Genomic DNA, 12,861 nt, shown 5'->3' with positions numbered 1-12,861 from the left:
TAGAACGTTACATACAAATCTGAGGCCTCCATTGGTCAACGTCGACCATAGATGTAGCATTCTAACTGTCTAGATACACAAGCTGGGGCACTATGATATGGAGAGCAAGATGTTGCACGTGTAACATCTCCACACAGCTGATGAGCCCGAAGGAATGGCAGAGACTGAAACAGTTTGACACCAGCAGCATTGCAGGAGTTGCACTCAGTGCAAGACTGCCTTAGGGAGTAGAGCTCTGGATCTTTCCTCAGGGTTTACTCCCGAAGCCTTCCCTATGAGCTGCCAACCAAGCTGACAAGCCCCATCTGCCCGAAGCAACTGATGTTAAGGTGCCAGTAACCTACCTTCGACCCTTCTCCTGTCAGTAGAAACAGTTCCACCGGGCTTAGTAACTAAGCCACATGTGAAGGCCAGTTGGACTTGGTTGTCAGAGGCTATTTGCGGCGCACGCCATTGGGAGCATTTAATAGGCAGTGGGAGCTTGTCTCCATTACCACCCCCAGCTGTAACAACTTCAGAAGCCAGATCATTTAAGGATCATAAGCAATTGTCCTTCCACTTTTCCGCCTATTTTTGGTAGCTTACTGCACCAAAATAATCCTTTGCAATTTGTTGAAGTGCAGTGATTAATACCATATAAGCAAATGTAATTAACTTCAACTGGAAATTAATTATTCAGCTAAGTCAAGCAAATAAAATATGAGGTGAATCTATTAATGAGAAACAACAGAATTTTTTACCTTAGTAATTAATAATCCACGGATGAAGCAGCCTAATGTGGTTTTCTACAGTGAGTGATTTGAGAAAGCGTATCTTGATTAGATGGTCATTAGTTATAGTGGCAATGGTTCTCATGTTTTTCATTATACGTGCCATACTGAAAGGAGAGCAAGTTCTAAAAGCACCAAGGTAAATTTTGTTTCTTTCACTCCCAGAAAAATCCGTGGAGAAGGAAAGAAATGCCGGAAAGTATATGGGATGGAAAACCGAGACATGTGGTGCACTGCCTGTCGTTGGAAGAAAGCATGCCAGAGGTTTATTGATTAGAGGCGAGTTGTGAAAGGCCTTTGAGAAGAATTTTTTTGTTTGGGCAGCTACTAAGAATGTTTTTTTTTTGAAGCACTAAACGTTTTTTTAAAATAAATTTATAACTGTAGCAGCAACACTCATATCAAACAAGATGCACTTAAGAGAAGCCTATGTGGAACTGAGCAGAATAAAGCTTACTCACATCTTTGTGACGGAAGATGCTTCACCCGGGAATCTTGCTGTAAGCAAGAGGAGTGATGAGGCGATTCGGTAGCAAATGCTTTTTTATTGGCTTGAAGTATGACTGACCAGATATTGAAGTATATTGTGCTGCAGATTTTTGTTTGGTCATGGAGGCTTCTCAGGAAGCCTGACGGCTTTGAACACTTTGTTGACAAAGTGAAACACTCACATGGTTTATATTTCTGTCATGACTTCACTGTTCTTCTAAGCAGTATTACATGCAATTCCTTTAAGATTTTATAGCACAAACCTTCTCACATCTTACAGTACTTGATCTTATTCTATTAACATTCCTCTGTACTTCACCCTCATGCACTTATCTACCTTCCCTCTTAAAGTTGCTCTAATCACTCTACGTGATACCAAGTTTGATATTTCACTACTCTGGTAAAAACAAAATCTAATTACCTTCTGCTGGTGTTTCTTATATTTTCTTCACATAAGCTAGTTAGACGTAGGTGAACACGTGGAGTACTGCATCCTATTTGAAGATATTGCAATGTACAGTATGTCTTATTTTCTGGGAAGTTAAGGGACGTGCACGATCAGGGTCCCGCGGAATGGAGGACGAAATTATTTCTTCCTACTGGTGTGATAAACTTTTATGAAAGCAAAACTGGTTCTGCTGCAACAATAAGAAGGCCTTGTGGAACATCGGCTAGGAACCTTTGTTTTTTATATTTGCAAAAAAATATGTAACAAATGTTACAAAGTTCTGATTGACAAACTAGTGGACTTGTTAGGGATGTGCATTGAACTGGTTATTGAACAAGGAATGTGCAATTGAATTGATGCCAGTTTTGTTTATCGTTACCACTGGAGGGTGCCAGGGTTTGTTTAAATTTTGTCATGTTGGCTCCAGTCCTCTTCTGACTTAGCAAACTTGCACAACACATTTTTAATGTGGCAGGCAACGCACTTAACATAGGGCAGAATCTTGATGTGTGTGTTCACTGTCAGCAGCACCAAGGAGGTGGGTTGAAAGCTCAACCTATTGAAGAACATGCCTGAAATTAATGGAGTGAAAATTGAGTAGATCCTTTAACAAGTGGTTAACCACACCATTAGATTTCCAGGAGGGCCATGAGGCTGAAAATTACCCATAAATTGCTGATGTTTCTCTTGGCTAATAAAACAGTAAGTATATGATGCTTACCACTAACTTAATCTGTTTAAGCCATTTAAGTGCTTACAGAACAACTGAAACCATTTTCCTTGTGGGAACATGAAATGATTACCAATTAGTATATCCATTTTTCATTAGGTCCATCCAAATAAAGTTGCCATTGCAAGACACTGCATGAGCTCAACTGTTTTTTTTAATATGTTCCTCAGTGTTACAGCAATTCCTGACAATATTAGAAGTCATTATCATTATCAGCTTGTAAAACTATTTAAAATGTATAGTCTGTAATTCTGGAAAGTCCAGGGGACAAGCTTGCCTTTCCTTTCTGATGATTTGCGGAGATTATTCATTTGAAACCATCTCGGATATCTAGGTTGTGGCAGAGTGTTTCGGGGTTCAGTTTTCCTTGGGGCATTTCTGCTCTGTTACTGTTACTCCATTAAGTGCATTGGAAAACTTATTTACAAACCAGTTACAAGGAAAGCCTCAGCCAACTTCAATAGCTTTTCATTTTATTCTTGTGAAATGACAGTTTATTGAAATCATCAGGAATTCTGAGATAGGTTGTTCCTAAGGCAGGCATGTTGTCCAACTGTTGTTATTTCAGCTTGTAAAATAGAACAGGGAAAATAATTCTGACTAGTAACAATAATATCTAAATCACACAAGCATGTTTTAGATAATAAGAATATTTTTAATCAAAAAAAGGTGCAATAGTGGTGCCCATTTATTTCAAAGCAGTAGTCAAAATGCACTTTCTAGTGTCAAAAGCATCACTCAGTTGGAACTGATGCACCATCAATAACTCTCAGAGACTTGAGTTGAGTTAAGGTAGGCTTTTATTGGCTGGAAGAAAGCACAAGCAGCAAGTGACCATCACAAAACATCCTGGAGACTGAGGGAGGGGCTGTGGCTCCAATCGCCTTTATACCGGGGTCTGTGGACAAGAGCAACAGGAGCAGTCAGTGGGGGGTGGGAGGGGGGGAGGCGTGTCCAGATAGGTATATGTAGTTCACCACAGGAACACAAGTAAGACTCTCTTGGCTTTGGAGCACACATCATTATTCGCAGTTCTTGCCCTTTAAGCACTATGTTTCTGCCAAGATTTGGACTAATTATAAAGCACAATTTGTTCAGGAAATTTATTTTGTGAAAATTACTGTATATAAAAGTTGTGCATTACAAAATATGGATTTGAGGACTGAGGAACCATACATAGTGATTGTGAATTTTGGCAATGTTCGTAACTTATATGATGGAATCAGTCAATCCTGAATATGCATTTTATAGCCACCAGTGACAATTCCCATAGACTAGTTTGCACTGCTAAACCAAATGTGACAATATTTCTGAATGATGCACTTAAGGACATAAGAAAGTAGGTAGTACCTGTTCATTAAACATTATGAAGTTTGATGGACATTTTTAGAAAAAAAAAGCAAATGTTAGGGTGTTTGCACATCCCTACTTTATAAATATATATATTTGTGTGTGTATATAAAATGCCTATTGTGACTATATTGAAAACTTGCTTTGTGTTATCCTAATTGGTTGCCCAAGTGGCATTTGCTTTCCTAAATTATAGGAATGCTCTTATTCCCTATTGAGCCAGAGGTGCTGCTGCATTTTATTGTATTAAGTCACATTGTGCTATCTTCACTGAGCTAAAACATCTAAAGTGCAAGGTGCTAATTTTCCTGGGTTTTAAAATCAACCAAGGCCACACTTTTATTCTTCTTGTCTAGCAGATTTGACAGTAATTATTTCCCAGCTAAAACTAAACATCTTTACACTATACAATATTTCTGTAATAAAAACTGGCCATTCTCCCCAACACGTTCCTGTTGGTATTTAACTTCACACTAACTCCTTCCGTCATGCATCACTCTAAATCAGGGGTTTGCAGCCTGGGGTCCACAGACCCCTTGGTTAACGGTAGGGTCCATGGCGTAAAAAGATTGGGAGCAGCTGCTCTAAATAGTACTAAATGCACGTAAACTTTTTGCCTCAGAGTCCATGATTTCCTTGAATAGATCCGATGTTTTTGTTTTTTTCATAATCAAAATATTCTAATATTCCAACTGCATGCAATACGTACATAGCCATGGTAGCGTAGCAATTAGTACGACATTATTACAAGTCGGGGTAATAGAGTTCAGAGTTCAGTTCCAGGGTCCTCCGTAAGGAAGTTTATCTGTTCTTCCCATGTGCACGTGGGTTTCCTCCATGTACTCTGGTTTCCTCCCACAGTCCAAAGACGTATCGATTAGTAGGTTAATTGGTCATCGTAAATTTACCCACGATTAGGCTAAGGTTAAATCTACAGCCCGATGAGAGATGCTCCGAACACCGCCAGAGATGGAGGACCTTCATTGCTGCCCTAAACGCCAGCGGGGTTAATGGGCGGTAAGTAAGTAAATCAGTGGGTTGCTGGGCCAGGAAGGCCTGTTCCACACCACATTTCTAAATAAAATAAAATAAACATTGTTCAAACTTTTTGCAATAACGTAGGTAATTCAGCCAAAGTAAATCTCTTCAGGCTATCTAACTGAAGCTATCCTGGCGTAAGTGCCCAGAATTTTTCCTCTGTTTTTCCACTCTGCACTCAGAGATTAATTTGCTACTTAATTATCTTATTTGAATCTCAAGAAAGCAATTGTGATTTATAAACACCTCATATCCATGACCAAAATCTGAGGTTAAATTACTTACGTAGATGTGTAGTTCAACTGTGGAGAATTGAAACATCTGCTTCTTTCTAAATCCTGGTCTCTTTTATCTCCATTGGCTGTCACATCAAACTATGTGTTAAAGAAAAACTAATCTTAAAGGATGTTGGGAAAAATATTTCATGAATAATTGCACAAAAGTAGACTAGTAAACTGAAAACCATACAACACAGGAATATTCAGTGATGTCAAAGCAGTTTCATTACTCTCAATCTCTATTCAGGTACTTTAAATGACAAAAGGAAAATCTTATTGTTCTTGGGAAATCAAATCACATGGTATTTAACAATATACTGTCACATAACATGGATCATTTATACTTGTGCTTGTTTAACTAGAGGGGTAATTTAGCTTTCTTACCAAAGAAATGCCACATTATGTGAGCAATGCTGTCAAAAAAAAAATAATGTTAGGAACTGCTTTGCATTTGATTAAATATAAAGCAGTTCTTAACATTTTTGTAATATTGCGTACATAATTTTCCATTCTCTCTCATGACATTTATCTATACCAATCAACAGCCTACATTCCAGTTCATTCAACATTCCAGTTTTGCCTCCAAATCTAATGATTCTTATAATTCGTGCAACATCCTCAGTCGTTTAGCCCTAGTGTTTTGCACTGCTGTTTAATGACCTTCCTGTCACATTTCAAACCTTGTTGCTAGTTGCACGACACACCACGGTTCCAAGTATATCACTTGGTCTTTTCAAATGTGACAACATCTGCAGATGCGGGAAGTCCTAAGCAACAGACACACAGAATGCTGGAGGGACTCAGCAGGCCAGGCAGCATCTATGGAAAAAAGTCAACAGTCGACGTTTCGGGCCGCGAACCTTCTTCAGGACTGAGAGGGAAGTGGGGAGATGCCTGAATTAAACGGTGGTGGGAGGGGAAGGAGGCTAGCTAGAAGGCAAAGTCGGGTGGGTGGGAAAGATCAGGGGCTAGTGAGGATAGAATCTGATAGGAGAGGAGAGTGGACAATTGTAAAGGAAGGAGGAGAGGACCCCAAGGGAAAGAAATAGACAGGGGAGAAGTAGTAAGAAGCCGGAGTGGGGAATAGAGGAGGGGGGATTGGGGGATCTTGTTCACCAGAAGGAGAAATTGATATTCATGCCATCAGGGTATCCAGACGAAATATAAGGTGTTGCTCATCCCACCTCATCTTGGATCTTTTCTGCTTCCAGCATTGACTTTTCTGTACACTGCTGTGTTACCGAGCACATTCTCCTCTCTACTGATGACTCCTTGAGAAATTGACTGTTGAAATCCTTCTGAAACTTACAGCAAAAGGGTGCTTAACATGCAGTACAGTAAGAATATGTAAAAATCATTGTTAAAGTTTGAATTAAGTGTGAAGGGTTATAGAAAGATTTGCATACGTATCAAATATGTGAAGAGTTTTGTGACGATCTATAGTTTACCGTTAATCCAAAGTAATTTAATTAAAGCCGGCTGGTGGTGTGGCATCCGCCCCAGACTTCGAAGCAAGTGGTCGGGTTCGAATCCAGCTGGCTCTTTGCTCACTTTCCATCCGTGCTGGGTTGAGCGTCGAGCTAGCAACTCGGCCTCGTAAAAAGCAGACAAAATGCTAAAGAAGTGGCAAGGTTGCCACCTGATGCACTACAAGCCACCTTGAGGAATAAAAAAAACTTAATTAAATCCAATTTGTATTAGAAAATCAATTTGCCTGTACATTATAGAAAACTGTTTCTACCCTGAAGACCATAAGTTAAGGAGATGTCCTTCTTCAAAGAAAAGGGCTTCCCTTTCTCCACCATCAATGCTGCTCTCAACTGCATCTCTTCCATTGCGCGCATGTCTACCCTCACCCCGTCCTCCCGCCATCCCACCAGGGACAGGGTTCCTCTTGTCCTCGCCTACCACCTCACCAGCCTCTGCGTCCGGCACATAATTCTCTAACGGGATCCCACCACCAAGTACATCTGTCCCTCACCCCCCCACCCCCCAATTTCTGCTTTCTGCAAGGATCGCTCCCTACACAACTCTCTTGTTTATTCGTCCCTCCCCACTGATCTCCCTCCTGGCATTTATCCTTGCAAGTGGAACACCTGCCCCTACACCTCCTCCCTCACTACCATTCAGGGCTCCAAAGTCCTTCCAGGTGAGGCAACATTTCACCTGTGAGCCTGTTGGGGTCACATACGGTGTCCGGTGCTCCAGGTGTGACCTCCTGTATATCGGTGAGATCCGGCGTAGATTGGGAGGCTGCTTCACCGAGCACCTACACTCCATCCACCAGGAAAAGTGGGATCTCCCAGCAGCCACCCATTTTAATTCCACTTCCGATTCCCATTCCAACATGTCAGTCCGTGGTCCCCTACTGTCGTGATGAAGCTGGAGGAACAACACCTTATATTCCATCTGGGTAGCCTCAACCTGATTGCATGAACATCGATTTCCGGAACTTCCAGTAATGCAACCCTCCTCACCATTCCCCAATCCCATTTCCCTCTCTCACTTTATTTCTTTACCTGCCCATCACCTCCCACTGATGCTCCGCCCCCATTCCCTTTCGATCATGGCCTCTGTCCTCTCTTATCAGATTCCCCCTTCTTCAGCCTTTTATCTCTTTCACCAATGGACTTCCCAGCTCTTTACTTACCCCTCCCTCTCCCGGTGTCACTTATCACCTACTACTTTGTATTTCTTCCTCCGATGCCCCCCACCCACCTTCTTACTTTGGCTTTTCTTTTTATTTACTTTTTTAGTTCGGTCTCGGCCTAAAATGTCGACTGTTTACTCTCTTCCACAGATGCTGCCTGGCCTGCTGAGTTTCCCCAGCATTTTGTGTGTGTTGCTTAGACTTCCAGCATCTGCAGATTTTCTGTTGGCCATAAATTAATATCGTTTAATCAAATAGTGGAAATTTGGCAACATGACTTACTGTGAAATTATTTCTGTATCTGTTAGACAAGACTTTTAATAGTTTGGCTGAAATGTGACTACAATATAAATTCTCGAATGAAATCAAGATTTACGAATTTCATCAGATGATTTCCTGGTGCTGATAGACACAAACTACAGTTGCCACAGGCAGCACATGGCAAAATAGTTTTTAAAGAAGTGAACTATTTCAAATGATATTCATAAACATTTGTATGAGTGTTTCCAAGTTTAACGAATGTTGTTTTCTACCAAAGGACATTGTATTTGCCAATATGTAGACCAACATTACTTGCCAGAGAGAAGATAAAACCTTGGGAGTGCTGTTTTCACAGGTTTGTTAAGTGGCAGAAAATGTTGGACAGGACTTTTATCAAGCCATAACAAATTTTCTTATGTTTGGACTAGTAGGATTTACTCAGGAGAACGTGCAGTATCATTGTTTGTTATTTGTAGGAGATTCAGACACGTCACAACTGCACACTCTATCTTGCATTCAATGAGGCAAATTGAAATGTTTAGAACCATTGTCACATAAAAGTGAAGAAAAAGATATTTTGACCCAAAAAGTTGCTGTCAATTTGGTTAACCTTTCTTTTTTTGCCTTCTTATGTGATCTATCTAATTCTATCTTTATCTCACTCCCTCTCATTCCTTCTTTCTTTCTCTCTCACTCTCTTCCCCCTCTCGCTCTCTCTCTCTCTCTCTCTCTCTCTCTCTCTCTCTCTCTCTCTCTCTCACTCACTCACTCACTCACTATCTGCTTGTTTCTACTTTCTTCTGATTTATTCTATATGTTGATTGATCTCTGATAGTGTTCAAGTGTTCGGCAGAATTTCATATATTTCCTCAATTCCTTTCTGATATTATGCTACTTCATTTGTGAATTCCTTTCCAGATTGAAGCATCCTTTATGGCCGATAAAGGTGTTACTGATATGTGCAGTTGTCGTATATGCAAACATCCCTGCTTGAAATGGTTGATTGAATGTAATAAAACAGCAAGCTATGCATCTTGTAATTTTGTCTGTTATACTGCAGTCTGACTACACTAATAATGAGTAAAACATTCCTCGATACAAATCTGCCTGATTGCCAAACATATCGGATCTCCTTGAGGTGCAAACTTTATCAGGTGATAAATAGTATCTTGATTTATTTGGGAAAAACAATGGAGCAAAAAAGATTTATTTGAGCACCTTGTCGCTCCCCGGTGGTATGATTACCTAGTGACTCAAGTCCCTCTCTAAATAAAGGAAGTCCACAGCAAAATGTAAAAGGTAAAACATTCTGAACAAGTAACTAACAGATTCACAAAACTCTGTAATAAACGTTACGCTGGATAAGATACCTCAATAAAACAAATGTTTCAGGATCCAGTGTAACATATACAAGATGCTGGAGGAACTCAGCAGGTCAGGCAACATCAATGGAATGAAATAAGTAGTCAATGTTTTGAGGCCGAGGCCCTTCAGACAGACAGCAAAACTCCTCAAGTCCACTATCTGATTGTTCAGAAATGCCAAAGGTTTGGCATCACCTTACAAGGTCCTGGTTCCAGTACTCCCATTGGTACACCAGACCCCAGTTCCTGTGTTCCCATTGGTACATGAGGATCCTGGTTCCTGTATTCCTGTTGGTCCACTGGGGTCCTGATTTCCAGCTCCTGCCCTGATGCTCTTTCCTCGTTTTTGGGAGTAACCTTCAATGGTCTGGACAATGAATGCTCCTAATATTCCAAATTATCTAAGTTATATTGCAATTGGTTTCAATTTGCCTGGGCAAGGGGAAAGCAAATCCAGCCATAGCTGCTCATCCTGATCATTAATTGGATGAGGGTAGGATCATTTGCCTCAGTTAATGTTAGGGTCTAGTTTACCCCAGTTTCCAGATGCATGACTCCACTCTGATGAGAGGTGGCATCAAAGACTTATGTTTATTTTTTATTATATTGTACAATCAAGGTTTACTGAAAAATAATATCCCTTGGCATGAATAGTGGCACTGTGTTTGAATAGGGATAATAAATCAGCCATGATAGGATGGTGAAGCAGACTCGATGGGCTGAATGGCCTAATTCTTATGGTCTTATGCATTTTGTTTCTTTCCTCAGGGGTTTCTTTTATGTGTCACTTCCCACCTTGTCTCACACAAAAAAAAACAATCTAGAGACTTGAAATTGGAGCTGACTAAACTGTTTTGATGAAAGACAGATTTTTTGGAAGCTTTTTTTGTGAATATCAGATACCCACCTCAGTTAAATCCAGAACAAAACCACCTCCATCCCATCTAAATTATGACTGAGAAAACCGAATACATATTTGGATTAGTTTATTGCTATATTATTACCTATACTATGTATAAATATAAAAAAGTTTCTAAAATAAGTCACTGATAAAGATTTCACCTCAACATTAACATTCCAAGCCTGAAGATGGCAACTCCTGTTTTTCATTGATTAAAGGTTGTGACTCACAATGTTCAGTGTGATATTCATGATGACTGTTAATAGTATTTTCTGTACTAGTTATTAACAAGCTTTAACTGTTTAATATAATGCTTTATTTCACCTTGTTAGTTTCCACATACAGAGAAGACAGTTAGTCTACTGTGTTGTTGGTACCTGTGTCACAGTAGCTGTACGTTCCAGTGGGACTTAGGGCTCATCTGGCCAAGTACTGCATTTCTGCCCAGGCCAGTGTATTTTTTTTGGATGTGAAAAAAATGTTGCATTTCTCAATACCGGAAGAGTTAATTAAGCTACTGACACAGGAATTTCTTTGTGTGGCACACAAGACAACAATTTTGGATGACTGAAAGTTCATTGGACCTGGAAATCTGGCAAGTCAGGTATTCTTTGTAATGCTTAGGGCTCCTGATTGGGTACTTTCTACCTGAAGAGGTTAATTAGCTAATTTGGTCACTGTGATTTCTGGAGTTTGTTCACTAGATATTTTACAGTTGCTATTGCCTAAGTTTGTATACCCCAGGCCTAATTACTATTGGCTCTTAACAAGTGGTAAGAGTTTTGAAAAGATTTTTGTCTTTGTCTTTGGAGATCTTAAATCCAGTGCCAGGGAAACGAAAACAACTGTGTGCACTGGTTAATTACACATATGACCATTGCAGAACTGTAAATAGTGTATCATGTAATAAAAATCTTCCAATGCAGTCAGCGTTTCACATGAGTCTTTTTATAAAGGGATGTATTTCAAAGTTGCCAGACCTGTTTATCTGTATGCTTGTAGTATAAATTTATTAAAAAAAATTGTTCTATTACTAGCATTATGCATCTTGCGGTTTTAATATTACTTTCCTCGGCCCAAAAAACTTTTTAAACATGCAGCCAATCTTAAAATTTAACCATCCCCCTGACATCAGAATCAGATTTAATATCACCGGCGCATGTCATGAAATTTGGTGTCTTTGCGGCAGTAGTACAGAATAATTTAAAAAACTGTAAATTACAGGGAGTAAATTAAATAAGTAGTGCAAGAATAGAAATAAAAAAGTAGTGAGGTAGTGTTCATGGGTTCAGTGTCTCATTCAGAAATTAAATACCAGAAGCAATGTATAAAGTGACAGGAGATACAAGACAACGTGGAGGTACATTGATAACAGTGAAGAGCTAGGCAGCAGAAAAAAAAGGGCAGTACTTGGGGTGAGATAACCTGAATATAGCTAGGAATTAAGAGCAAAGTGATTATGGTACAACTTTATAAAATTGGTTAGGCCACTTCTGGAGTACTGTGTGTAGTTTGGTCCCCGGACTGTAAGATGGAATCAATTGCAATGCAGAGGAGATCCACCAGGACATTGCCAGCATCTGACCATTTCACTTATGAAGCGAGACTTAATCAGAACAAAGGAGGCTAAGGATGAACACGGTAGAGGTTTTCCAAAAATACATGGGGGAGATCTGCTGGTTCAGCCCTGCCTGCTTAACTTTTGGCTAAAGATGAGAGGTTTCATCACCTGGCACGTCACACTAGACGTGATTGGAGAATTGTTAATACTGTCCCAAGGGCTTTATTTCATTCCTGAGATCATCACGGAGGAATGGCATTCCAACAAATACAAGGCCCATAAATGAGCTCGGCTGCAAACACTAAAGCATATTTTAACTGACAGGTAAATTGCCTGAATCTCAGTTGCTATATTACATTCCCTATAACTCAGGTCCTCAAATCCTGGCAACATCCTTGTAAATACTTTCTGCTCTCTTTCAATCTTATTGATAATCTTTCCTGCAGTGAGGTGACCAGAACTGGGCAGAATACTTTAAATTAGGCCTCTGCAACACCTTGTACAACTTCAACAAAACATCCCAACTCCTGTACTCAATACTTTGATTTATGAAGGCCAGGGTGCCAAAAGCTTTCTTTATGACCCTATCTACCAGTGCCGCCTCTGTCAAGGAGTTGTGGATCTGTGTTCCCATCTCCCTCTGTTCTACTGCACTCCTCAGTGCCCTACCGCTCACTTTGTATGTCCCACCCTGGATTGACCTCCGAAAGTGCAACACCTCACACTTGTCGGCAATATTCCCTTACTGAGTGGGACACTTATCAAAATTAGGGGTGTAAGAAACTTCCAATCTCTAGTTGCCACTTTTAAGTCATCTAAGAATGGGCTGTAAAAGGGTTTGAACTATGATTAAAATAATTCAATTACTTGCTAAGCAATTGAATAAATTTGATAATAGTTCAAAATCTTTTGTGGCTGATTTTTAAATCTGTTGCTTCACCAGTACTCCATTCCTTATTCAGTGCTATATTTATGGTAGCCCTCGTTTTTGATAGACCACAAACACAAGAAATCCTGAAGA

General features: G+C 40.0%; 1 protein-coding gene across 2 annotated transcripts in view; it reads left to right on the top strand.

Annotated features, from left to right (window-relative positions):
* The window catches only part of znf704 (zinc finger protein 704), a 209,421-nt gene extending 200,630 nt beyond the window's left edge, over positions 1-8,791 (top strand). For both annotated transcript variants that reach the window (XM_059983553.1, XM_059983548.1), the window contains one exon: positions 936-8,791. In XM_059983553.1, coding sequence (XP_059839536.1) covers positions 936-1,047 — 112 coding nt within the window. In that variant the 3' untranslated portion in view covers positions 1,048-8,791. The remainder of the gene's footprint in view (positions 1-935) is intronic.
* The last annotated feature ends 4,070 nt before the right edge of the window (positions 8,792-12,861 follow it).

Source organism: Hypanus sabinus, chromosome 1 (genome assembly GCF_030144855.1).
Source record: "Hypanus sabinus isolate sHypSab1 chromosome 1, sHypSab1.hap1, whole genome shotgun sequence".
Classification (NCBI taxonomy): Eukaryota; Metazoa; Chordata; class Chondrichthyes; order Myliobatiformes; family Dasyatidae; genus Hypanus; species Hypanus sabinus.
The sequence above is the reverse complement of the archived record's forward strand: the minus strand, read 5'-3'. Positions and strand labels throughout refer to the sequence as shown.